Source organism: Meles meles, chromosome 2 (genome assembly GCF_922984935.1).
Source record: "Meles meles chromosome 2, mMelMel3.1 paternal haplotype, whole genome shotgun sequence".
NCBI lineage: Eukaryota > Metazoa > Chordata > Mammalia > Carnivora > Mustelidae > Meles > Meles meles.
The window spans coordinates 195,121,983-195,148,678 of NC_060067.1; the positions used below are offsets into that span (position 1 = coordinate 195,121,983).

At 48.6% G+C, this 26,696-nt stretch overlaps 1 protein-coding gene across 4 annotated transcripts in view; it reads left to right on the forward strand.

The window, feature by feature from the left end:
- Positions 1 to 1,379: 1,379 nt before the first annotated feature.
- ACSL1 (acyl-CoA synthetase long chain family member 1) overlaps positions 1,380 to 26,696 on the forward strand; it is a 64,824-nt gene continuing 39,507 nt past the window's right edge. For all 4 annotated transcript variants that reach the window (XM_045993805.1, XM_045993814.1, XM_045993823.1 and 1 more), the window contains exons 1-2: positions 1,380 to 1,532; positions 23,360 to 23,586. In XM_045993805.1, the coding sequence (XP_045849761.1) occupies positions 23,392 to 23,586 (195 nt within the window). In that variant the 5' untranslated portion in view covers positions 1,380 to 1,532; positions 23,360 to 23,391. The remainder of the gene's footprint in view (positions 1,533 to 23,359; positions 23,587 to 26,696) is intronic.

Consider the following 26,696-nt stretch of genomic DNA (forward strand, 5'->3'; position numbering starts at 1 on the left):
CTGCGAATGATGAAATCACAGGTGAGGAGTAAGAGATCTGAGCAGAGAAACCAAGGAAAGGAAAGTGGAGCCCATTTTGAATCTTAGAGTGTCTGTGCGTCGAAGGGGGTCTCGGAGCCCTGAGCTGCTGCAGAGGCCACTGGAGCGTGGGCTGCCCTCGCCATCACTGTCCTATAGTGCCTGGCACTCTTTGGGAGGAAAGTCCCCAGGATATTACTTGCTTGAGTCAACTTGATACGCTTGAGACCATGTCCAGTGAGCACGGCTCGCAAAAACGTAAGGACAAAGTGTAGTCCATTGGTTATTATGGGCGTGCTCTGGAAGCCGACTGCATGAGTTCCAAGTGTGGTTTTGCCTGCGGTAGCATTCAACCTCTGTGCCTCAGTTTCTCCCTCATCTGTGAAAGGAGAATCATGTCAGCATCCACCTCATAGGGTTATGATGAAGATTCAAGAAGATAACGTGTGCGAACTGCTTCAATACACTGTAGCTGTTGTTTTCAGAGGGATTTATCATCACAATAATGCTTTTCATGCTGCCAATTTATAGAAGTACTGGATAGCAGCTCTCCTCCCAATACCTGGCGCAAGCACCCCTGTAACCCAAACCGCCGTTATTAGAGGTTAAGGACACTGGCAGACCTCAGGTGCTGGGAGGAAAAATAACATTTGGGATAGGACCTGAAAAAGTTCATGTCAAATGGGCATTGCACAGATACAGAACCCCTCAAAACCCCAGCCAAGGCTGAATAGGAGAGAGGCCTCAGGAACTTGGCAGGTGGATATTGTCCTTGAGTAACGTTGGATCTGCATTCTGCTGTAACTAGACCAGTATGATAGGTCCGGAGTTGCTTCACGACCAAGACATTGCAGAAGTTCAGACGAGTCTTCCCTGCCAGGGACTGTGGCAAAACCCCATGTGGGGACAGTGGTGAAATCGGGTAAAAAGGGGCTCCGCAAGTGAGTGTCAAAAAAAAAAAAAAAAAAAAAAGGCCAGGGAAGCTCCCCACCCCGCCCCGGGTCTCTGCCTGCAGAGAAACCCCGGTCGCCAAGAAGTCAGCAAGGCACGCAATTGGGAGTGAAGACGCAAAAGGGCGTCTTCCGGTCCCCGTGGCAGCGGGACCCCAGAGCTGGCCGGGCTTCTAGACTGAGGCTCTGGGATATACCCTTCGCCCTTGCACAGGTTCGCTATGAAATCGAAGGCAGGCAAAGCGACTCCTACTGAGTTTGCTCGTCACCTCCCTGCACCCGCCAGCACGCAGCCAGGTTTAGGCTCCTCCGGCAGGCAGGCGCACGTCGGGGGCGGGGCTTGCTGGCGGAGGCGGGACTTGAGGGCGGGGCGGGGCGGGGCGGGGCAGAGCGGGCGCTGCGGGCGCACTGGCGAGCGGCTTGGCTCGGCGGCGGAGGAGGCTGGGGCGCAGCCAGGGCCCCGCGGCTCTACGGCGGCGCCCTTAAATAGCATCCGAGCCGACGCTGAACAGGCAGTGGGCTGTGGTGACAGCTGGCGGCGTAGCGACCCGGCCAGCCGAGGAGGTGAGTGCTCTTGACGCGGGGAGCTGCGTCCTTTCCGGCAGCCGCGCCGGTGGTCTCGGTGGAGGCGCGGGGGCTCAGGCTACCCCGCCGGCCTAAGCCTGGGAGGCGGCGGCCGCCGCGGAGACGCGTGAGCCTCCCCTCGGCTCCCGGCGCCGTTCTGCTTTTCCGGCCTCTGCCCTCGGCTCCTCTTTCCGCGGTGGCGGAGGCCTTCGGGCGGCTTCCTGTGCCTGAGCCGGGGATGCCCGGGCTGCGCGGGAGCGGGGCTGGTGCGCGGCGGGGTCCGGGTGACGCGCGCCGCGGGACCGGCCTCTCGTTTGTGTGGCGGCAGGGACCGGCCCGGCCCGGAAGGCGGACCCCGAGCTTCACATGTGAGGGATGATCCCGCGGGGCTGGGGCCGGTGGTCTCTCGGGCATGGGCGTCCTTCCTGGCCCTGTAGCAGGGTTTTTGAGGCGCTCTTGGACCGCGCCTGGAAGCACGGAGCCGGACCGTCCTCCTACCGCGGTGTGACAGTGGCCCCTACGCCGAGCGCTTGCGGAAAGGTCAAAGGCAGCATCCAAAGCCGGTTGCCAAGTGTAGAAATTCTCGCGGTGTCTCCAGAGTGCCCATAGCCGCTGCACACAGCGGTGTTGGAGTCATTGATGTACGAAGCCTGGTGTTTTGAAATTAGGAAGCAGAAATGATGCCTTAACTCCTTGCGGCGTAGACAGAGTGGTGGTAAATGGCTTGAATGGGCACGTGGATTCGGACCTAGAGACAGACACTGATCAGTGTATTAGAATCTCAGACCCCTTCCCCGATCCGCCTACCTTCAAGGTTATGGAGCTTAATTAAGACCATGATAAAAGGGTTCTTTGCCTTTTAAAGTGAACACTTTCAAGCATCTTCTTGGTACAGGAGTATCCGAAGTGTCCCCGACTGTCAAAACCCTTCCTTCTATTTGTTTATTTGTTTACTTGTGTATTTATTTATTTTTGTCATTGCTTAACACGAGAAAAACGTGAAATCTCACAATTTCCGAACAAATTTCACCTGTGATTATCTCAATGTAAACAGTTATTTGCTTAACACAACAAAAATTTCTGGTTGATTCTGCACTTTCAAGTGGAGATGGCAGCTTAGATTGGCGGATGAGTGGGGTCCAGGAGGTCGAACTTTTTAGAGGAAATCTTGCTTGCCAACATGGTGGAGCAGGTTTGGAGGCTTTCTTTCTAGTCCTCACTCTACTGGGAGAATCCCTTCCCAGTCTGAAACTTGACTCCTTATTTGTGAAAGGACCGCATTAGGCTTAAAGCCTTTCATGAGCTAAGATTTTGTGACTGGAAAAAGACAATCCTTAAAAGCAAACCTCACACCTCCCTTCCTCACTTAAATGATGTAGACATATCATGGGCCATATATTATAGACCTCTGTTTTCTGCATTTACTGTAAACAGAGAAGCCTTTTTTTTTTTAATCACCCTTCCCTCTCAATTATAAGCATTTTGACCTATTTCCTTCCTGTCTATGTTATGCATATTTTGGCAGTAGTTTTATTATTATTGCTGGCAGTCTGACTAGAAAGAGATCTCTGGGCTTTTTGATTTGGGACATTTGAGAGAGAGCTACTTGGGACAAATGCAGTTAGGGACTGGTTTCTGTTTGTATCAGAGAGGCAGAGTTTTCATGGCTCTCCGTCTTCTGAATGGAGTTTGAAAGAACTCAAAGTGTCCTAGCATGCCACAGTGTCATGCCTCATGTTCAGGCTTTACCACATCTTTTGTTTTTGAGGTAGCCGTCTTGTGGAAAATGGACCTGTTCAGAGGAGGGGCCCGGGAAAGATCAGACTGTTTTGTCATTACAGCTGGGGATTTCTCCTCTCTCTCTTCAAGTTTCACTTTTCTGGGAAGAGCCAGACTACAGAAATACTAGTAATTTCTAGATGTTGACACTCAGGAACCTGAGATGAATATATAATTCTAAAGGTCAGCTGCTGAATTTATTGCGCAAACTTGCCCCATAAAGCATCTGTCCATTATTTTTTGGCACTTACTCTCTCTTATATCCAAATTCTGTTGAGTTAGGATCCATTAACAATGTTTTATGAACAGTATTGTTTGGATGATGCAATGGGTTAGACTCTTGTGTTCAAAAATACAGAGGAACTTCCTTTAAGGTAGCACCAAGCTGTTGGTATCTTACGGCCTAACCTGAAACCGTGGTCTTCAAGCCTTGCTCACTCACGGGCAGGTCAGTCCGAGGAGGCAGACTGAAGGTGCCAGAGGTTTGTCACACCATCTTGGGCAGACAAACATCTTAGTGTCACTTTTCTTTGACATTCCTGCCTAAAGGTTGCATCTCAATTGAACATTGCTAATCTGAAGCTGCCAGGGGTTGAGTTTAGTTTTAAACATTGTTCTATTTAAAGGGGCTCTGGGCGCCTGGGTGGCTCAGTGGGTTGGGCCACTGCCTTTGGCTCTGGTCGTGATCCCGGGGTCCTGGGATCGAGTCCCATATCCGGCTCTCTGCTCGGTGGGGAGCCTGCTTCCTCATCTCTCTCTGCCTGCTTGTGATCTTTCTCTGTCAAATAAATAAATAAAATCTTAAAAAAAAAAAATAAAGGGGCTCTGAGAGCTTTTTTTTTTTTTTTAAAGATTTTATTTATTTATTTGAAAGAGAGAGATAGCATGAGTAGGGAGAGAGGCAGGGAAGAAGTGGACTCCCCACTGAGCAGGGCGCCCCCACCTGGACACCTGGGGACCTAGGGATCTGGGGCTGGATTCCAGGACCCTGGGATCACGACCTGAGCCCGAGGCAGACGCTTAACTGACTGAACCACCCAGGTGCCCCTCTCTGAGAGCTTTTAAAGAAATCCAAGTTTGTAAAGCTTATGAACTAGAATAGAAGCAGTTTTACCGGTGTTTCTGGCTGCAACTCAGAAATGATCATTTTATCTCCAGTTCCTTAACTAAAATGGGGAATGACAGACAGCTCATAGGAATTTCTAGTTTGTGGGAGCCCAAGGTGATACAGAATTGTGAAAAAATTGCCCAGACCACAGGACAAGTGAAAACTATTGCGTAGTCTGTGTTAGGTTACTTTTTCTGCCTTTTTACATCCTCACATTCAGAAGTTCTTGACTGAGTTGTAACCTTTGTGGAATCAAGAGGGGACAATGAAATATGGAACGAGCCTTGCTTGAAATGTGGCTGGCTTGGACAGAGGGCACATTCTTTGGACAAAAGCTGAGGTGGAGGTGGGCGCTCTGTTGCCCTGTGCTGCCTGCCTGGGAGAAGGCCTGTGGCTGGAGGCAAATGTCTTGTTTGCAAAATCTAAGATTTCAAAACTGGTGGCTCTGTGTGGGTACCTGGCCGAATTCTCTTCATGAGTTTGTTGCCAGTCTTCAAGTTTTACATGAAAACTTGAAAGCTGTCTAATACCTAAGTCAAAACGATTTGCCTTAGAAAACCTATATATATGAATGTGTGTGTATATAAATATAAAATATAAAATTATAATTTCAAAAAGTGTATATAGTATGTAAATATGAAATTATTTATAATAGGAATGTATGCTTTTGTTATAGAATTATATTAAAATAGGAATATATATTATATGTTTTTTATATTATAACAGGAATCTATGCTTATAGAAAATTTGGGAGCTCTTAAAGAAGTCTTCAAGAGAATAAATGCTATTCACATTTTTGTGCATTTCCTTTTTGTGTTTTTCTAAACAATTGCTTTTTTTACTTTGAGCATATAGTTTTAATTGAAGATAAAAAATTTTTTTCAAGATTTTATGTATTTACTTGAGAGAGAGAGAGGGAACACAAGAAAGGGAGAAGCAGGCTTCCTGCTGAGCTGGGAGCCCAATGCAGGGCTCCATCCCAAGACTCTGGGATCATGACCTGAGCCATAGGCAGACACTTAATGACTGAGTCACTGAGGCTCCCCAAATATAAAAATTTTGATAACTTAATTTTAATCACGTAAGTTATATTGTGAACATTTTTCCATGTTGTTACCTGCTCCTCAAAAAATGACTTTTGAGGGTGACTGCATAATGTGGTATATGGGATATGTCCCAATTCATTTACCCTTCTCCTATCATTGGATATATATTTTTTTAATATTTATTTATTTTGGGGGGGGCACGTGTGGGGGGGGGCAGGAAGGGCAGAGGGAGGGAGAGAATCTTCAAGCAGACTCCCAGCTGAGTACTGAACCCAACATGGGACTTGATCCCAGGGCCTTGAGATGTGACCTGAGCTGAAATCAAGAGTCGGATGCTCAACTGCCTGAGCCACCCAGGGGCCCCTATTGTTGGATATTTAAGAATAACTATTTTAGGACAGTTTGCCAAGCTTCTCATATATTTAAATGTGTCTTTTTAAGAAATTAGGGCATGTTCTTCTCTAAAACTGTTGAAATGGACAGTGATTTGAAAATTATTTTTGTTAGTGAATGGTTTTAATGCACTTTGGGGTTCATGTGTTCTAGTCAGAAGCTGTCGAAATAAGGATTTCATGGTCTGGAAAGAGAAATGGAAAAAATTAGGGCATCAGAGGAGGAAATGTGGATTGCTGTTTATACCATTTCCTCATTCTGGAAGGCCTTCTGATAAATGTATTATCTGTCCATATGCACAGTTTTGGCTGCAAAAGAAATGGGTACTTTCCCTCTCAGGTTTGTTCTGAGAGAAATGTCTGTAGAGCTAAGGCCCAAATACCTCAAATACCATTTATTCTTTTAACAACTAGAGTAAAAAGAAAGTTGCTACAGAGACTAGTTTCTGCCTCAAGGCTCAGCTGTCACCTACAAAGCAGGACAGTGTCAGATGACTAACCTTGTGGCCCCAGCCCGGGCAGGGGCAGGCTCAGGACAGGAGAGGTGGTGATAACAGCCATCCACGCCAGGCCCTGTCCTCAGTGCTTCTCCTGTGTTGACTCAGTTAAGCCCCCCAACAGCCCTGCAAAGTAAGTCCTGCTGTTATCCCTGTTTTACAAAGGATATAGAAACAGGTGCAGGAATTAAGTTGCTCACACCAGGATTTGAACCTGCACGCATAGTCAGGCTTCAGGGTCAGAGCTCCTAATTAATTGGCTCCGCTGCCTCTGAAGACCTTGAAATGTTCTTGATCCAGGGAGTGTCTGGAAAGTTCCAGGTTACCCACCTAGTGGTGAGACTGAGGACAGAGCTGGTTCTTTCTCCATGTCACTGCCCCTTGCTGTTTCCCTGTCTCATTTTTACACTTGGTCTCAGACCACCAGAGTGCCGAAAAGGACAACAAATTTTGGTTCAGCTCGGTTTAGTGAGTAGCAGGATCACTGGCGAAGCAGCTCTGACTTTCTAGAGAATTAAAGAGTAAAAGGCTGTGCCTGCCCTGGAAGTTGGTCTCCTAAGACTGGTGAACCGTAGAGGTGCATGCTTAATGCATCAGGTGTGTGGAAGGAGGAGCGTGCGTGGCTGGGGCCAGAGACACAGGCTTAGCAGAGCTGCTCAAGCCTCACTCAAGGCAGATCTCAGCCTCGCCGCAGCACATAGATTTGCTTCCTGCAGCATATCTTAGGGCACTTCTTACTAGAAACAGACTTTCTCAGCATGTTTTAGACAAGAGAACAGAATTGTGCATTTTCAGGGTTTGAAGGCACAGTGGTATCCTCTAGTGGGGGAGGGGTGCCTTTTTTCTAGTACAGTTTTAGGCAGAACCCCAAGATAGCAAATAAAAGCAGGGCTGCCATGGTCGAAGAGGACAGGGGTAGGGACCCCAGTTCAGGCACATCCCTTCCTCAGTCACCCTGGTCTGAGGGACTTCCCAGTGACCCCAGGCCCCCACGACACTGAAATAGCCTAATTTGCTCCCTTGGCAAACCTGTTGTGTGGGGAGATGGGTGACTGAGCCCAGGTTACATAACCTGTGTTCCCCTCTGGCCATGACACACAGGGGAGTTTGTTCCTGGGCCTGTTCGGGGAATGACCAGATCTCGATGTACTCTGATTGTGCTCTACAATCTGCTTTTTTAAAATTTACTCTCTGTACAGGGTTGCACAACACATACACATTCTTCCATTTCCTCCTGGGCGTCACCGCCCAATCCATAGCCCCATCACTTCTGGTTTAGACAGCAGAGACCCTTCGTTAAAAAAAAAAAAAAAAGAGAGAAGGGTGCCTGGGTGGCTCAGTGGGTTAAAACCTGTGCCTTCAGCTCAGGTCATGATCTCAGGGTCCTGGGATCGAGCTCCGCATTGGGCTCTCTGCTCAGCGGGGAGCCTGCTTCCCCCTCTCTCTCTGCCTACCTCTCCGCCTACTTGTGATCTCTCTCTGTCAAATAAATAAATAAAATCTTAAAAAAAAGAGAGAGAGGGAGGGTGATTACTTTTGCTAATGGGAACTCTGATTGAATCCCTCCCTTCTGCCCAGAAGGCTTCCAGGACTCCCTTTAGAAAGCCCCAAGTCTTCAGCCTGGCTCTCACGAGCTTCTAGAGTTTGTTTCCAGCTTGCTGTTTCCCTTGTCTCTCCCCAGCTACCACATCTTGGGACTTCTGGAAAGGCAGACTCTGGAAGCACAGGGTTGCATCAAGATCTCTGCCTCCCAAGAACGTTTCCGTGAGCTCTCTCCTCTGCCTGACTGGCTTTCCTGTGTCCTGGAAGGACCCCAGTGACCCTGTGCATTTAGCATGACATGTCTGCGAGTCCTTCCTCAGCCTTGCTCCTTAGAGACTCGGGATCACTCACTGGAACCCCGGGCTGACATTCAGCGCGCTGCGGTGTGCCAGCAGCCGCGATGATTGTTCAGACGCAGAAACACTCCCATACTGGGTAGAAATAGCTGCCACCCTAAGCGCCCCCGCCTCTAATTCTAATTCGGAAGAGTTCAAGCCTGGTCCATCCGGGGATCTCCTGAGCCTCTTGTGGGCCAGTGGCTTACTTCGTTCCCAGTTGGTTGATGCCTGGCCATACTGGTTATTCATTATTTGGAATAACTCCCCTCCCTCCCTCCTTCATTTGCCTTTCATGTGAACATATCTTTTTTTTTTTTTTTAAAGATTTTATTTATTTATTTGACAGAGAGAAATCACAAGTAGACAGAGAGGCAGGCAGAGAGAGAGAGAGAGAGGGAAGCAGGCTCCCTGCTGAGCAGAGAGCCCGATGCGGGACTCGATCCCAGGACCCTGAGATCATGACCTGAGCCGAAGGCAGCGGCTCAACCCACTGAGCCACCCAGGCGCCCCTCATGTGAACATATCTTGTTCCCTCACATAGGCTCCCCAGCTCCGTTCTAGGCTCTGGGCATTTAACGGACCTAGTCATTGTCATCTGTGGGTTTTCAGCAGCATTTAACATGGGACCTTACTGCGAGTAAGCACTTAATACCGTCTGATGGCTGGTTGAGACCAGGAGACGTTCCGATGTTTAGGTGCAGAAGGGAGGCACTGGCTGACAAGAATATACTTTCAGATGTCCCAGGTCTGTGTATTATGGTCCTGGGCAAAGCTTAGATCTTGTGGGTAAAATCAAGGTATCAAAAATCACTAGACCAAAGCCTGAACTTTCATTGGGTTGAACATAATGCCTAGGGGTATACCTCAGATATACCTGCAAACGATACTTTTTTGCAGGGTACTTTTGCACCTTTTGCAGGGTACTTCCGGAGATTTTCAAACAGCAAGTGGCTATAGGCTTTGTAGGGGGAAGAAGGCAGATCAGTGTCAAGTTCTAGATAATCTTGCATAACTGTACCGTAGTCTTCATTTACCTGGTATTTCTACTTAAAACCAGACCTTGTCTCCGTGCCACTAGTAAAATGGTCAAATACCTGTTTGTTCCTTCTCTAGGGACAATTACCCACATTGTGCCTCACCCGGGCTTCTGAGGTACCCCAGAATGGGGAGCTGGCAGGGAACTTGCCTGTCAAGCAGTCCAACCAGCCACCTCCCAGAGGCCAGAATCGTGGTCCAGAAAGGTGTGGCTGCGGGCCCAGAGACAGGCTCGACTTGGAAGCCAGAGCCAGCCTGTGTTTTCCTAACAGGGTTCAGAGATAAGCGGCACGGATCCCAGCACCTCTCTAGAAGGTAGGCTGGCTGAAGATCCTTGGTCCTTGAGGCAGGGGCTGAAGCCTGGGGCTCCCCAGGAGAGGCCTCAAAGGAGGCCAGCCTATTCCGCCGTGGCCCTGAGGCACTGATTCTCCTTCCTCCAGACTAGCTGGCCCACTCCATTTGGGCTCTCACGTTTGCCCCGGCGACATCCCTGGCAAAGCCTGTCCTCCCCAGAACACTTCTTGCCTTCATGGGCAATGTTGAGTGTCTTTGTATCCCTCTTAGGTGGGAAGTCTGGGTGTAGGCTTTGGCCCCAACTGATAATGCTGCCCCCTAGCTGTGGCACTTTTCAGGGGGCTCCAGTTAGCACTTTTATTTGTTTGTCTCCCCTACTCAAGAACTGACAGAGACTCCGGCCACGCAGGTGCCCGCAGAATTTGCCGGTACTGCTCAGTGGTAGTCTCCAAAATGGAGCACACGTGCTCCGCGCCCCGCAGTTGGAAGACCACCCAGGGTGCAGAGTGGAGGCATTAGAACTTCTGCAGCTATTTACTTTTTAGGTTAAATTCATACACACACACACACACACACACACACACACACACACAGCAATGTTCAGAAAATATTTGCAGATGTCTAGAGTTCATAGATGCTGCATTTCCATATTAAGCCCCCATTTCTTTATTATTCTGGATGCATTTTAAAAAGTTGAGAGAACCAGAAAATTAACTCCTTCTTTGTACATCAGCATGGCAGGATACCTATAAATGCCATTTAAAAAAAAGAGAGAGAGAGAGAACTCAGTTTGTCAGTGAAGGGGGATCAAAACTGCTTTGTAAAACTAGGTTGTGACTCATGTTCATTTGGCCTCATATGTCGGAAGCGTCATGTTAAATCCAGAGTATGTTTTGACTTTGGACCAAATCTTAACAATATAGAAGCCTCATTAGGAAAAAGGTTTTATTTTGTTTTTTATTTCTTAAAGATTTTATTTATTTCTTTGAGAGAGAGAGAGAGCATGAGGAGGGGGAGGAGCAGAGGGAGAGGAAGAAGCAGGCTCCCCACTGAGCAGGGAGCCTGATGTTGGACTTGATCCCAGGTCCCTGAGAGCATGACCTGAGCCAGAAGCAGACGCTTAACTGACTGAGCCACCCAGGCATCCCTAGGACAAAGGTTTTATTTTTTATTTTTTTTTTCTGTTTTATTCACTGCTGTGTCCCTCCCCCGAGGCTGGAGCAATGTTTGATATAGAGTGCATACACAGGAAATATTCTCAATTGAACATATGGACCTTCTCTTGGGTGACAATTAAAAATCAGGCTGCATATGGCACTTATGTCAATATTTGGTTTGCCTTTCTTTGTTGAAACCTGTAGTCAGTCGGCAGGACGCAGGGATGGGTCAGTCAGCGTGACTCCCAGCAGATCCGTTCACAGAGCTGCCCGAGCATCATGCTGGATGGACCTCCGAAGTGTCACCTGAATGAGAAGATGTGTGGGATTTCTTTGAAATCTTGTTTTTTGTTTTAATGCGTGTAAAATGAGACAATAGTCGTAAACCGTTGATCCTGATTAACGCTCAAGCTGGGATTAGGGGCACATCGTGCCTTCTTAAACTATTCTAATTACCTTTGAATCCATGTGGACATTTTCCTAATAAAATTTTAAAAAACACAAGGGGAAAACAGAGACCCCAAATTCGTGTCACTTGTTGAAAGTAGGTAATAGCCGGCGGAGACCATCTCTTTTTCTTCCTTCCCTTTGGCACATGGCGTCACTTTTCAGGAGTCCTTGCAGCTTGTTGGGTGTGTTTCGTTTACCGCTTCCCTGCGGCCTGCCACCTCCTCTGGTAGTTACCTAACTCTGACTGTTACTCTAGCCCTTGTCCCTGGTTGTCACCAGGCCCCCACCCTTCCCTCCACATACAATGAGCTTAATCCTTCAACCCTGCCTGTGTCTCGGGTGTCACTTCCTCCACCACCACCGAGGTCTCCCACAGAGCTGACGACAGGGAGAGGTCGCAGCGGGGCGCCACGCTCTTCCAAGGCTCTGTTTGGTCTTGAGGAAGCCCACCGTGTAAGAATAAGGGGAGGTTCCCTTCATCGCTGCTGTTTAGGGACACAGACAATTAAGCAAGCAGTTTCTGCGCTGAAATCTGTAGTCACTCGAGAGCGTCCCCATCCCTGGGTGGCTGGCCTTCCTCTGTGTGGGTGGAGGTCTGTCTGTGTTCTGTCTCCCACTTACCTGCTCCGCTAAGCCGCTCGTCTAGTTTATCCGCCCCCCTGCAGCCGCGGTCTATTTTCAGAGGTGTAAGGAACTTGGCTCAACCTTGTGTCCCTTCAGCCTTCTTAGCCAGGTCATTGCTATTTGATCGTCGTGACCTCTGTGAGCAGCAAGGACTGGGCCTCGTTCTTCTCTGTCACCCGCACCAGGCCTCGCCCTGGTGGGGACATGGGATGCTCAGCAGATGATGCCCCACTGCAGGGGAACGAGCTTCTGCAGCCAGCCAGGGCTCAGCGTGAACTGGTGGCGTGACCGTGACCCTGGTTTGTGGCACCGCGGTTCCTGACCAGCCAGCCGCCCCTGCCCCCGCCCGCCAGCCTGGGCTGGCTCTCAGGCTATTGCCCCACCCCCACTGGTTTCTGCCTGCTCCCCTCCGCCTTCTGGAAGGCCCTGCCTCCACACCGGCCCATTTGTAGTGCTTTCTCCCTCGAGAAGCCCTCCGCCGCTCACTCCTTCACCTTCTGTCTGGATAGTCGGATTAAATCTTTCCTGCGGGAGTGTTGGTTTTCACCAATACCCTAAACTCTTCGAAGGCAGAGGAAGCCCACGAGCACTGTGTCCTCGTGCTGTTGGCCTTCTGTCGGCCAGGGAGGAGGGAGAGTGGATTTTTTCCCTGCGATTTTGTTCATTCGCAGTGGGACCTTTCTCAAAGGGACCCTTAGGTGGAAGTTGCCACATAGCTGGTCAGTGGCTATACCAGTGTCCCACACTGGTTGGGCGGTGAGGGGGCTTCTGCCCCATCTGTCACTCTTCTAGAAGGCTCTAGCCATTTTCTGGAGAGGTGGGAAATACTACATATGAGAAGAAATGAACTGACTTCACCTAGTGATATCTTCTTCATCTCGAGAAATTAAAAAAAAGTAATAACACAGCAAAGTACATAGACTAATAAAACCACAAAACAAATACCTATGTGGTGTAGCACAGAAGTGACAGTTTTTAATGTAATGTTGCTTGTTGTCTGTGTCATGCTGTCATCTGGAGTTTCTGGGTGGGGGTGGAATCTGTTATCAAGTCCCTGCCTCAAGACAGGGCTGTGCGGCCATCTTTTCTGCTCTCTCTAGCATCGCCTTGGAGATGCTCCCTGGTGTTGGTGACAGAAGGAGGCACACATTTCCTCTGTCCTCACCCTTTCTGGATCCCCTCTGAGGCCCACACAGGCAGTAGCTCAGTGGGCGCAGCCAGTACCTAGAGCAATGAGGTTTTTGCCTCTGAGACTCCTGTTCTCTTGGACACAACATCTGAGGGGAACCCGGGACTTGGGTACCTCCTCTGTGTGCAGTTTCTCAAACAAATGGGCCCCCCTTCCTGTCCTGGAGCCCTGAGTGGAAAGGAGTTCCTGCTTCACGGGGTCCAGCCTTGGCTATCATCTAAAGACATTTGTCCTCTTTCCTTGTAAATTCTTTCCCCCCCAGGAGGTGAAGCCTCCTGTCCCAGAGCTTGCTTTTTGGTTCATCGCAGGCCAGGAGAGTGGAGAGTCCGTTCTGAATTGTATTTCCTTCCCTAGCTCTTGTCGGAATAGACTCTCCTTGTCTTTCCCTGTCCCCCAGACTGTGGTGTCATGTTCTTAACATGTTGTCCTCCAGACAGCATGTTAATTTGGGCTCCTCCTGTGCCGGATGTCAGCTGAGGTCATGTGCCTTGTTGGATCCAGTGGGTGCGCGGGAAGCCGGACCTACCGAAGCCCCTTCTGTCTCAGTTCCTGCAGAAGGGTTGGGTCGGCCTAGCCAGTGGGTCTTATGTCCATCAGCTCAAGTGAGGCGACTGACCGAGGCCCGTTCCGCCCACCCTGCCCCTTTCTCTGACTCGTACCAGGAAATGGCCCTGCCTTGTCTCTGGCTTCTGAGGACTCCCTTAACAAAATTAAATCAATGTTTGAAGACCAGTGGAAAAATCTTGCTTCCGTTAGGAATTTTTTTTAACGGACGTCTCCTCTTAAATCCGAGCCACCTCACGTCACCTGGAAGTCTTCGCTGGGCGTGTGCAAACTGTGGTCACCATTCTCCCAAGTGGCTGTGTGTGACAGGTCTTCAGATCTATGTTGAAGGGTGATGGAAGGAGAACTCTTCGGCTTTCTTTCCCCTGCCTTCCAGAGAATGCTGGGCAGGTCCTGCATGTGGCATTCCTTACATCTCAGATGGCCGCCCACCCGCGGCCATGGGCGTTGCCACGGGCTCTCTTCCCTGCAGTCCTGCCATTGCTCCCAGCAGCTCCTGGGAGGTTTCTCTGGTTTCGCGGCTTCTCTTCTCTGCCCTAGAGGACTCGCTTCCAGAAGCTGGGTGCCAACCTGGTGTCAGGACTCAAGCCCTTCTCCTGACATTTGCGGTTCTACTTAAGAAAGGTATTTGTCTGCTCTCTTCCCTTCCTTATGGGCAACCCTGATCTTCCAAAAAGCGATCCATGGTCTCCTGTCTGAATGTATGTCTACACGTCTGCTAAGGAGAGGAGAGGACCCTTGTCCTTTGATAACCTTGAGGTGACATTATACAGAAGTGCAACAGACTGGGCATTGGAGAACATCATGGGAAGATGGGCAGGAGAGTATTTTTTTTAAATAGCTTTAATTCAGTGGTCTCCCACCTTTTCTCCTCCCTCTGCATCCCTGGGTGGGGGTGCTTGCTTCCATCTCACACACGGGCTCCCAGCAGCTGCCGCCGCCGCCGCAATGTGGGGTTTAGAGGGAGAATGCTAAAGTTTAGAAATACTTGGAATACCTCCTTTCCCTTTGGAGAATCATTGTTCTTTAAATACACCCTCCCCAGGGCCCATGGCAGAGAACTGGTCAGAATCCCAGGGGGTCATTCACAACTCAGTGACGGTCAATAAAGCACCTGTTCTGGACAAGGCATCGGGGCATATAAAGACAGATGGGAAGAGGCCCTCGGCCCGAAAGAGAGAGATGCATACACTCCCCACAAGTGCGAAGTAGGAGGCGCGAAGGGTCGCACATGGGCTGCAGGGAGCATCTTCCAAGGATTCGGTGGGGGGGCTGACTGCTTCTGACTGAGGAGGCCATGTACTGACGAATTGATGAGAGAAAGTGGCCTGTTCGGGTGGGCTGGACATATGAAAACAGGGCCGGGGAAAGGGCTTGTAGGGCATGGAGGCGTAGGGAAGACTTTCTGGTGGGTTCCAGGGAAGGTCAGGAACTCAGTGGAGGAATGGAGGCAGCAGGCCCTGGGACACTTGCCTTCCTAGCCCTGCTGAGGTGAGGCGCCAGGAGGGGAACTCACCCAGAGACGCATGGGGAGAGGATGGATCCTTCTCCTCACACGTGGAGGGCAGCTTTCAGGACCTGGGAAAGCTGGCTGGGAGCCCACAAACCACCTTCCAGCCTCCCCTCTCCATTTTTCTTCCGCATTCTGTGGTTCATTCTCCAGGCTCCAAAACCCAGCCCTCCAGTTCCTCCTTTTTCCTCTTTATATCCACATACCAAAATATGGTGGTTGTTGTTTTTTTAAGTCATTACAAGCCTCTTACTGTGAAATAGGCATAATGTAAAATTTACCCTTTTAACCATTTTTGAGCATACAGTTCATTGTCATTAAGCACTTTCTCAATATTGTGTAACCGTTAGTGCCGTGAAGTTCCAGAATTTTTCATCATCCCAAACGCAGACTCTGTACCCATGAGGCAGTGACTCTCCCTGCTCCTCCCACCTTCCACTCCTGTAGCCTCTATTTCTGTCTCTACAAATTTGCCGCATTCAAAGTCCCTGGTACACGTATCATAGTTTCAAGGTTCATCCACGGTATGGTGCGTGTCAGTATTTTCTTCTGCTCTAAAGACTGAATGATACTCCATTGTCTGCAGGTTCCACATTTGGGTGTCCCTCCATCTATCGAGGAGCTTTGGGATTCAGATCCCCACTTTTCAAAGCCCCGTGTCATGGTTCTTTTTCATCCAGCGCATTGCCTCCCACCTTTGTCTAGATTTGAATCACCGCATGACTTGGTGGCAGCCTGTGCCTTCCAGCGTCCCCAGGCTTTGCCTTCAGATCTGGTGTCTAGTCCCGTTCTCGCATGGAGCTGGGGCACGACATTGGACTTTCCCCGGGCACAGCCTCCTGTCTTTGAGTTGAAGCTAATAACCTCTCCCTGCACGGGGGCTGTTGTGAGAACTGTGCTTAGTCATGTTTGCAATTGCTTAGCACAGTGGCTCTTAAAGAAATCATTTCACACTGATTTCCTTGAATGTCTTCCTTTCCTTCTCCTGAACCCAGTTTCATCCTGTCCCTCATTCCGGATTCATTTGCTCAAGTCCTAGCACTGAGCTGGGATGTTGCTTCCAGCCGTCCTGTTTGGTCGCCATACCCTGAAGCAGAGCTGATGTTCAGAGGCCACACTGATCCCTTGAGGACCAGCCCTCTTTGTGGCTTCTGCACACCGCTCCTCCTTGAGGGTGTGCGGCCTCTTTTCTCATTTCTTTGGCCCTGACTGCCACCTTGTTTCTCACGATGTTGTGTGTATATTTGTGTTACGTCTCTTACTTCCAAGCCTCACGAATGGGGTCCACACGTGAAGAGTAAATAACGTAGATGCCCCGAGAGAGGGTGAGGCTTTCCCCCAAACTCTGTCAGTCCTCATGTCAGCCAGGTTCTCTCATTTCGCGAGGTGCCCTCTCTCTCACCCAGGCTCTCGTTTGTGGGGGGTCCTGTCAGTCACCTCAGTTCGAACACTCATCAGGTAGGAAAGGCCCCTTTCCTGAAGCCCCCTCTGCCAGTCCTAGTCTTGGGTCCTCACAGAGCCCACCACACTGACTTCAGACTTTTCTAAGGCAAAGAAATGTAATGCTCGCTAGGTGGTTATTTCTGGAGGTTTGACCTTACAAAGGCAAATAGTGGATATTACTGTTAAAAGCTTTTAAAAGTCAGTTTAACAAGCAATCAGGTATGAGGTTGAATTATATAATATGGACCCATTGGGCACATTTTTTAAACTGTCCTAACATTGTACAGGTGTGCTCTTGTGACGTGGGAGAATTTGTTCAGTGGTGGCAACAAATGTGACCGTGCAAAATCCTATTTGAAGAAGCACGTTGAAAGATCCTGTTTGAAGAAGCATGTTCAAAGAATTTTAATAAAATACCAGTGAAATGTAAATAGGGAAAAAGCACACACTTCTCAAGTAATTTGTTTTGTCATGTGGCCTAAGTATATACGTAGCTTACAGAAACTGCTATAAGTAGATGTTGGACCATGTCCTCTATCCCTAAAAGTTGATCTGTTCAAGTTGGACACATGATATTTGGAATCTCACTGCTTGGGGCCACATCTGGAAGTTATGGCCTGTGGCCAGTATGAACAGGTGAGGCATCGCCCTGACCTCACTGGTTACAAATTAGTCGAGCTTGATGCTTTAAATGCTTTATGTCCTCCTCTTTCTAACTTTGGGGAGATGGGCAGGGAGTGGGTTGGTAGAGACTTTTCAAATTGACTGAGTATTTCCATAAGTCAGGTTTCTGAAAGCAGAGTGTCTCTGCTTCATTGCTCCTTTTACAATCTTGTTGGAAATTGAATTGGTGATCCAGAGCCTCACTTTCATGGAAATCAAGTGTGCTGCTTAAGGTTGATTATACTTAGTAGGGAAGAACCACTCCAAGGCAGTGGAAGGGAGTAATTAATTCCCTGTGGAACGACTTGCCCGCCGTTGTGTGGGATCCCGAAGTTACCCGGATGTTCGGTCTTGGCCCTACTCAGGCTCAGAACAGGACGATGGTCCCAGGGCAGTGTCCGTGGTCGGGAGTTCCTGTCCAGAATGGGGTTTGGACAGTGACTTCTGCTTTTCCTCCTTACAGAAACTTATAGCAGTTTCTGTAAGCTACGTATATACTGGTGGACTCTGGCGTTCCTGTGGAGCTCCCATACAACCCTCTTCAGGGAGAGCCCAGCCGCTCTTTTGGTTCAAGAGGGGATGGCTTAAGCAAATCTAGCTTTAGGTCATTTGCCAGCCAGGGTTAAGGAGCATAAATCCGACGGTTTTGGAGTGGCACATTGAAAGAACAGCGCACGGTCTGGCTGCCGCCCTCTTGTTCCTCCCCGAGGTCGAGCTCTGCCCAAGCCAGCGCAGGACAAAGGGGGAGTTTGAGCCTTCTGTAAATAGCCTATTGTACCAGGGGAGGAGGTGGGGCAAGGAATGGCAGCATCTTGCCAGCTTGGCTTGCTGCTTTTAAGGAGAGTTGTCAGGATTTCTTCGTCTGCTGCTGCCGGGGCAAGGGTGCAATTTATTTCTCTGGGTTTGCTTGAAGGCTGCATTCCTAGCGAAGTATTCCATCAGACCGTGATTATTCAACTGAATGAAAGCTTGAGGAACTTTAGAAGGGAAGACACGTCCAGATCACCTTTTTTTTTTTTTTTTGGTTTGCAAATGATAGGAAGAAAATAAAATGCTGATGTAAGTATAAATCTACACAATCATAGGAGGTGTGTGTGTGTGTGTGTGTGTGCGCACATGCGTACGCACACGTGTGTGCCCCTGTGTCCTTAGAGAATGATGCCCTTGTGAATCACCTTTGCCCCACACCCCTTTTTCCTGGTGTAAACAAAATGGTAAGAGGTGAACCTTTGTGTCCAGGTGGACCCATATGTTCAGAGTGCAGGATGATGGGGCAAATGCGGGTGGTTATGTAAGACATGGAGCGTTCACATGGAGTTCAGATGCTAGGCTGTGCTCCTGTCATGGAAAGTGAATGCCAGAAGAACCTTTAGAGAGCACCTGCCCTCACGGTTCCTGAGCCGGGGTGGACGGCAGGAGACTTGCAAGTTGCACCCCACCCACCCGCACAGAGGGGTACACGCGTGTTCCCGGTGCCGAGGACCAGGGGCAGAGGGTAGGAATTGTTCACGTACAGGAAAAAGCACGACTTGAGAGCTAGGTCGGTGTCTTGGGGAAGCCCTGTAAGTCTCCGGCCTCCGCTTCCTTATAATCATTTTGTATTGCGAGACAGTGCGATACAGAGTGTGAAAGCTTCACTTCCTGAAACACTAAATCAGCGTTTGCTGGGCCGCGAGCTAGGCTCCCCACAGTTTGGGTTGATAAGTACCAGGATTTCTGTTTTCTGATGGTCATGCGATCCAGTTTCTGTGACTTGGCCCGTATATCTGTTTCTGGAAGCAGAAAAGAACAGGTTCTTTGCCCTGGACGTGCACCACACTTCCCTGACCTCTGTTCTTCTGTTCACTGTCCATTCTGTGGTTTGTTTGTTTTTAAGATTTTATTTATTTGACAGACAGAAATCACAAGTAGGCAGAGAGGCAGGCAGGGGGGTGGGGTGGGGTTGGGAGCAGAAGCAGGCTCCCTGCTGAACAGAGTACCCCATGCGGGGTTCGATCCCAGGACCCTGAGATCATGACCTGAGCTGAAGGCAGACACTTAACCGACTGAGCCACCCAGTCGGAGCCACCCTAAAACCATTCTGTGGTTTTAGACTCCAGGACCCGAGTGAGCAAACCCCCTTTCCGTAGGCGTGGGGAGGAAGGAGCCGCAAGAGCGTTGCCGGGGAAGGAGAAGCTAGCTGCCAATAGGCTTGTGCGTTCTTGACCGAGAAATACTGACTGCTTAAGCCTTTAAGCTGATTGAATCATTATTCTTAGCAAACAGCAGCATTGTTATTTGCCAGGCCTGCAAATGTCAGGAGAGGATGATGTGGAAATTTGCTTTTGAAAGAATTTTAAAAATATTCCAGCTGGAACACCATTGGAATAAGAATAAAATCTGTCTGGTTTTTAATCATTTGTTGGCAAGGACGAGTCTTGATTCTTCTTCCTCGAGACCTGTTGGGGGACTGTCTTAAAGCGTGGTGCTTATATTCACCTGCAGCATTAAAAGGCTATTTATTGTGGCCGGTTTTCTTGGGATGTGGGTCTGCCTTCATTTTTAAACACCCCAAGTACTTTTTCCTTCATAGCAGTTCCATAGAAGGGAGATTTATAATGCTTTACAGGAGTTGTTCTTCATGTGGATCTAAAAGAAGGATTTGCTTTAGTTCTTTACTGGAAAGACGATAGTTTTCCTATGTACAGCATTAGCCAGTGGGTTCAGTGAAGCTGGTTTGTGGCTCGTCGCCTGGCTCTCCTCTGAGAGGCATGAATTAAACTGCTATACCTGGTCATTACCCGTTAAAGATAAGAATGCAGCTGGATTTAAACCCTTAGAGTTACAGACTCATGTCTGATTAAATGGTCTAGCCCGGGTGCTACTAAATCAGTAATTTTCTTAATTTTTTTTTAAAAGATGTTTATTTGATTTATTTGACAGAGATCACAAGTAGGCAGAGAGGCAGGCTGAGAGAGAGAGGGAAAAGGCTCCCCGCTGAGCAGAGAGCCCGATGCGGGCCTCAATCCCAGGACCCTGAGATTATGACCTGAGCCGAAGAGGCCCAACACACTGAGTCACCCAGGTGCCCCTAAATCAGTAATTTTCTGAAGTTTTTGTTTTTTTCAAGTTTTCTTTCTTAGTTTTTTTAGTATCTTAATTTATTTCTTATCTCTGGAAAGAGACTTTTTCTTCCTTAGTCTAATGCTGTCTACAGCTTGGCTACTGCTGATGCTTAAAATAGAAAAAAAAAAAAAATCACCAGCTCATAACTGCATTTGTTCACGGGGGAATTATTTTTTATTCTCACACAGGGATGGGATTCTGTTGAACAGCCCCTGCGAATTCACGCAGTCTAGGTTTTATGGAAATCACCTTAGGGACCTGTGGGAGAGAAGAGACAAGGGCAGAGGGGTGTGTGGGAGGTGGGTGAGAAAGTCCTGTTAAGATCTGGGGCGCTGTGGGTATGAAGACGGCTGGAAGGTGGAAAGATTGCAGGGGAATGCACATTTGCACATTGTACATGTCTGGTTGCTCCGTGTCCGTAGAGTAGCAGTGCTGTTTATGCAACCTGACCACAGGGGCCAGACTTGATTTGTCTGCTTATCCTCACGGCCTCTTCCTCACAGAGGCCTTGCCTCGTCTCCCGCTCCCCCCGGCAGTAATGCTTCTCATGCCTTGCAGACATTGCTGGCTTAATTTTGCGCCTTCCCCACCAGCCAGTGAGCCAGCCAGTGAGCCCATGGAGAACCTGCGCCGGGTCACCAGCACCGTCCTCCCCACTGCGGGCACCAGGCCTGGCATACGCCGGATGCTCCGCCATGGGCACCAACCAGAGTAACTCAGTTCCTATGCATTCATCTAGAATAAATCTGCTGGGAGTGTACTACAATCTGTTTCTTTCTTGGTCTGTCTCATGTTGGTTCGACATAACCACCCAACATCTGAGCGTGTATTTTGCTGGTTTTTTTGTGTGGTTTTTTTTTTTTAAATTTGTCCATTTTCTCTTCTCATGGGGAAACTGAGCAGAAAGAAAACAGTGTCTGTTTTCAGATCTGGCACTGGCTGGGACACTGATGCCTGTCCCTGCCCATGGGTGGAGCAGTGGGGTGACTCGGCTCCCAGCTGCTCATTGGCCCATCCTCCACCCTCTCTCCTCCTGAGAAGTCAAGTATGAATTTTGTCTGCTAGTTACCTTTAGCCCAGTGGGCAGCAGCGCGCGAGTCAGCATGTGACTGATGCCCTGAGAGACCTTGGCAGGTTGGGTAAGCGGCTGCTGAGCTCCTCCAGCCCCCTCCCACCCCCCCCCTCACCCCGCCACCTCTTCTGCTCTGTGGTGGCTTGTCACCTAGCAGTCAGCCCTGGGGGGCACAGATGGTGAGTGGTTTTGTAAGTCCTAGAACTCTCTCTCTCCACCATTGTGACCTAAAGTGATCTTGCTTATCTGTTCCTTCTCAATTGTTATGTAAAACCTGGAAATTTCCTCTGTGTGTGTGTGTGTGTGTGTGTGTGTGTGTGTGTGTGTGTACACCTACACAGAGCTGTTGTAGCACCTGTCTGCCCAAGCTGACCAGATACACTACAGGACTGGTGGCCAGTGAAAACAATGGGTCCCCTGCTGCTCCACAAAAAAAATAATTACGATAGTATGATTGAAACGTAAACATGCCTGCATTTGAGAAAAGAAAATTATCTTCAGCTTTGTGACTGAGCTCTTTAAAAGAACGCACTGTAAGTGACTCACAGATAGCTCCTGAATGATAGCTAGGATGTTCACACTCCGTGAATCCGCCGGCGGTGTTTGAGAAAAGCCGGCAGAGCGTTTACCACGATGTCCCCCCCTTTACTGCCACACGTGCTGTAGGGCACTTTTTCATCAATAGTTTTCTCCTTAGAATTGCTCTTCCTTATTATCTGTACTGCACACTTTTTATATTGGTGTATGTATGAGTTGTCTGTAACATCCAGTGTGAGGCTTTTTGTCTGTTTTCTTCTGTGTGTTTTTGGCCTCTTAATTTTGTTGGTGAACTCTTTGTGGTCAAGCCTTTTTTTTTAATTAACTCTTTCCCTTCCTGTTCTACACACAGGACCGATCAGAGTCTTGGTAGGTGAAATAATGATAGTGCTTAGAACGTATTGAGTCATTTCTAGTGCCCCATGCATTTAGTCCTTATAAAAACCCCACGAGATCACTACTGTTTTCAGCCTCCATTTATTCTTAGGGCTACGAGGCTCAGGAAGGTGAAGTAATGTGTCCCCCGTCCTCTAACTAATAAGCTGGGAAGACAGGATTTGGCTTTCGAATCTGGGATCTTAAATCCCTTCTACACTTCTTCTCAGCTACTACACTGCAGTCTCTCTCTAGATGTTTGGTGGTTGGTTTGAACTTTATGTGCACCCTTTTAGCATTATAATATAATCAAGGAATATAAAAGAAATTACTGGATCCGAATAGTGAACTCTAGTTCCCTGGCATTTGTGTTGCTGCCTTTGTGGTACAGAGTATGGGGAAGGCAAGAGGCATGTTGAAATTTAGGTTGGCATGCTGTATCCATTGGGAGCTCATTCTGAGATGCGTGGGCAGAAGCAGGAGCGGACGGCCGTTAGGTGGTGTGGGCTGATTGTGCCTCTTCCCCATTCTTCTCATTAGCCGTGATAATGAGAGCTGAGCATATCTGATCGGGTGGAAGGGAACAGAGACGGTATCAGGAACGGAGGTGGTGACTTACACCACTAGAGCATGTTGTGGCAAGAATTTTTCCTGAACGAAACCTTTTAACATGGGGAATGGAAGCTCGACACAAACTGATACACATACAATGAACTTCTTTTTTTTTTTTTTTTTTTTTTTTAAGATTTTTGATTTATTTATTTGACAGAGACCACAAGTAGGCAGAGAGGCAGGCAGGAGGAAGCAGGCTCGCCGCTGAGCAGAGAGCCCGACACGGGACTGGATCCCAGGACCCTGAGACCACGACCCGAGCCGAAGGCAGAGGCTTTAACCCACTAAGCCACCCAGGCGCCCCTACATGTACAATGAATTTCTAAAGGGTTTTTAGAGATGTGAAACTTGACATCCAAGGAAAGAGCTGGACCGTTAGACTGTGGGTTCAGTGCCTTGACCGGTCAGGAATCAAGTTGGATGGTTGGCCTTTAGGAATTTGGGGCACAGGTCTTGCCGTCCTGGAAGGAAAGTGACATTCTTCTCTTTTGACAGAATTCAGCTTAGGGAGCGACCATCACGGGACGATGCAAGCCCACGAACTGTTCCAGTACTTTCGAATGCCAGAGCTGGCTGACTTCCGACAGTACATCCGCACGCTGCCAACCAACACGCTCATGGGCTTTGGAGCTTTTGCCGCCCTCACCACCTTCTGGTACGCCACGAGGCCCAAAGCACTGAAGCCACCATGCGACCTCTCCATGCAGTCTGTGGAGGTGCCGGTAAGTGGAGGGGCTGGCCTGCCTGCCGTGTGCATTTTCTCTGCATTTCTCCAGGTTCCCCCATCGAGTGCTATGTTGGTCAACATCAGTCACTGGCAGGTATTTGCTTGCAAGGGCACTTTGTAAGCCAAAATGTGCTCAACACACAAAGTTGGCCAGTGGGTTAATAGATGGGGTAAGGGCTAAAACACAGGGCAGAGGGACAGAGTGGGTGGTGTTGGTGGGATGTCTCCCTCTAGTCACCCAGAGGCTCGCTGCACAAATCCTACTGAGTTTCGACGCGATGCTGGGCCCGGCAGTCAGCCCAGAGGATTCTGTGAGCGGGAAAGGAAAGGCATAGAGTCCCTGCTCCCAAGGGACTTATGTTCCAGCAGAGAAGAGAGTCGTCGAACAAACGTTCGGGAAAGAAGGATTTCCTCTGTGGCTTACCTGATACTTAGGACACCTCCCTAGCTTTTGAAAGAGACTCTCAGATTTCACCTAGGAAAAGGCGAGGCTAGGAACTTGCCAGAATAACACGGCCACAGAGTTTTGGGTAGGCCAAGAACAAGCCAAGGGCATTCAGGTGGTATCAGGTTGAGTACCATGGTGGTGTAGAACTTGGGCACACCATCGGCCATGTTCTTGTCATGAAAGTGACACACAATGTGTTTCCCTCACCAGGGCTGAAGGGGCGGGATGGCATGGGGGACGTTAAGGACCCTTTTTAGAAAGATTCTTTCTTAATGCTTCGGCTCTGCCCTCCTTCCCTTCTGAATCTCTTTAGTATAAAACGTGAGGGGTTGAAAAGATGAAGCAGCTGGGGTCTCTCCGGTGCTGGGAGTCTTGGCCTACTCTCTGCGCTGTAGTTTCTTACTTTCCCCTACCCAGGGCAGAATCGATTTTCAGTATTTCTAACTTTCAGCACATATAAAGAATATTTCTTCGTCTCCATCCTGCCCTGCTCCCCAGGCTGATGGCCGTGAGCAGGAGAGGTGCCCTTTCAAATGAAGCCTTGGCCTGATGAGTACCTTTTTGTTATTTATAGTTTTGTTATTTATAGTTTTAGTTCTTTGCTTTCCTTTAGACAATTGCTTGGATTCATTAATTTGAAGCTTCTTAAATATATAGAAGATATGTCAGTCTAATTCATGCCAAAAGGTAAAAATAGAATGACTGAATTATTGCCAAGAAAAGTTGGTTTTATGCCTCATTTAGAAGGTAAACGTGGCTTAATATTTTACCTCAGCTAATCACAAACCATGAAGGAGAAGAATTCAGTGTTTCTAATAGACGTGTGTGAGGTTTTTGAGATTCCTTCTCTTCTGGAGGAGGACCTGGTGTCTCACGGTAGCATTGCCGTTGCCGTGAAAAGAATATTTGGCAAGCGCAGATTTAAGATATTTATAATTTAGCAGTAACTGTAAATGCCTAATTTGTATTATATGAGAAATTGTGGAAGCACTTACAATATGCTCTTTAAGCTCCAGCTTCGCATAAAGTCATTCTGAGACTTGGGAAAATAAGCATACGTGTCCTCTGTGGAATAGTTTAAAAATTACTGAGAAGTGGAAAGAAAATTAAAATCTATAATTCCACTCCCTGGTAGAGAGGCTTTCTGATTTTTCTCTTGGCCTATAGAAATGGACTTAGTTCTCGTTTTCAGAACTTGTAGGTCTTATTGCTTTGCATTTCTAAAAAAAGACCTTAAAATATCGAATTCAAGAGAAGCTTCGTAGTTATAGATGCGTTTATATAGCTAGCATGGCCGTATGGACTGCTTATGGCAGAAGGAAGCCCTTAATTCATTTCATTACATATTCGTGAAAAGCCTGCTTATCTGGCACGGTCAGAAGAACTGATTGCCAGAATAAAATATTGTTGTTGTTTGGTTCCTACTTTGAAAACAAGTAAGCGCCATTTGCCAGTCCACATCCTGATCTCCCGCTCCCTGCCTCCATCTCACATCCAGATTTTTACCCCCTCCCCTTTCCCATAAACCTTACCTGGATATTAAAACGAGAGGAATCTGCACTTTTTGGTTTTGCTGCATCTCATGACTACCCACACTGCATGATTCCAAGCTACACCTTCTTAAAGCAGCGGCACAGAGGTTCTTGATAAGTTACAGCTTCTGACATTTCCTTTTAAAAGTCAGGGTGGAGGGGCACTTGGGTGGCTCAGTTGATTAAGTGTCTGCCTTTGGCTCAGATCATGATCCCAGGGTCCTGGCATTGAGTCCTGGCTCTGCCCCCCCACCCCCCACTTGTGTTCTCTCTCCTCCTCCTCTCACTTTCTCAAGTGAATAAATACAATTTTTAAAAAGTCACGGTGATAAAGGGGATGTTAGCATTGAGCCCTAGCCCCCTGTATGTATGGCAGTGAGGACATAGGCTGCAGAATGGGACAGAGAAGCTGGAGTTTGGAACAGAGTCCAACAAGCCTTTTTTAACTTTCAAGCGTGGTTTGATCTGGACCGTGTTTAGAGGGCTGTGCCCCGGCATCCATGGTGGCAGCTGACCCTGCCTGCAGCAGCGGGACCCCAAGGGCTGCCTCTCCCTGCATGTTGGGGAGGAACTTCCATTTGCCACAGAATTTTTTTGCTGCTGCTCCATGACTCTGCGCTGTGGAGGGAAGCGAGGTTTTCTGTGTCTGTGTGGCCTTTAATCGTGTTCACAGGTGACGTGCACGTTTCCAGGTTTTTAGCTTGCCTCTGCCTATCGGCTGAGATCCCCACATCCCCTGGTGAAGATGACCTTCACCACAGTGACTAGGGACCCCTTGGGACCTGTCAGGGCCCAGGCCTTGGTGGGACAGAGGAGAGCGTGATGGCGCTGGAAAGGACCAGGGAGGCTGCCGATGTGGCAGAGGCTGGGCCTGGCTCCTCGGCTTAGACCAGGCAGCTTTGGGCAAGTTCCCCTGACTTTCCCGACCTTCATTCAGCCTTCTAGAAAACAGGAGTGACAGTATCTGCGCTCCCTGGTGGGCGTTAAGATGACTGCTTAGATTATTTGCAGAGTGTCCGCTTGTCCATGCTAAGTGTTTGGTCGGTGTTAGTTTTCTTCTTCTGTAAAGGCCTCCTCGTAACCATCATGTTTTATATATAAGAAAACAGCTGAATCCAAAGAGGC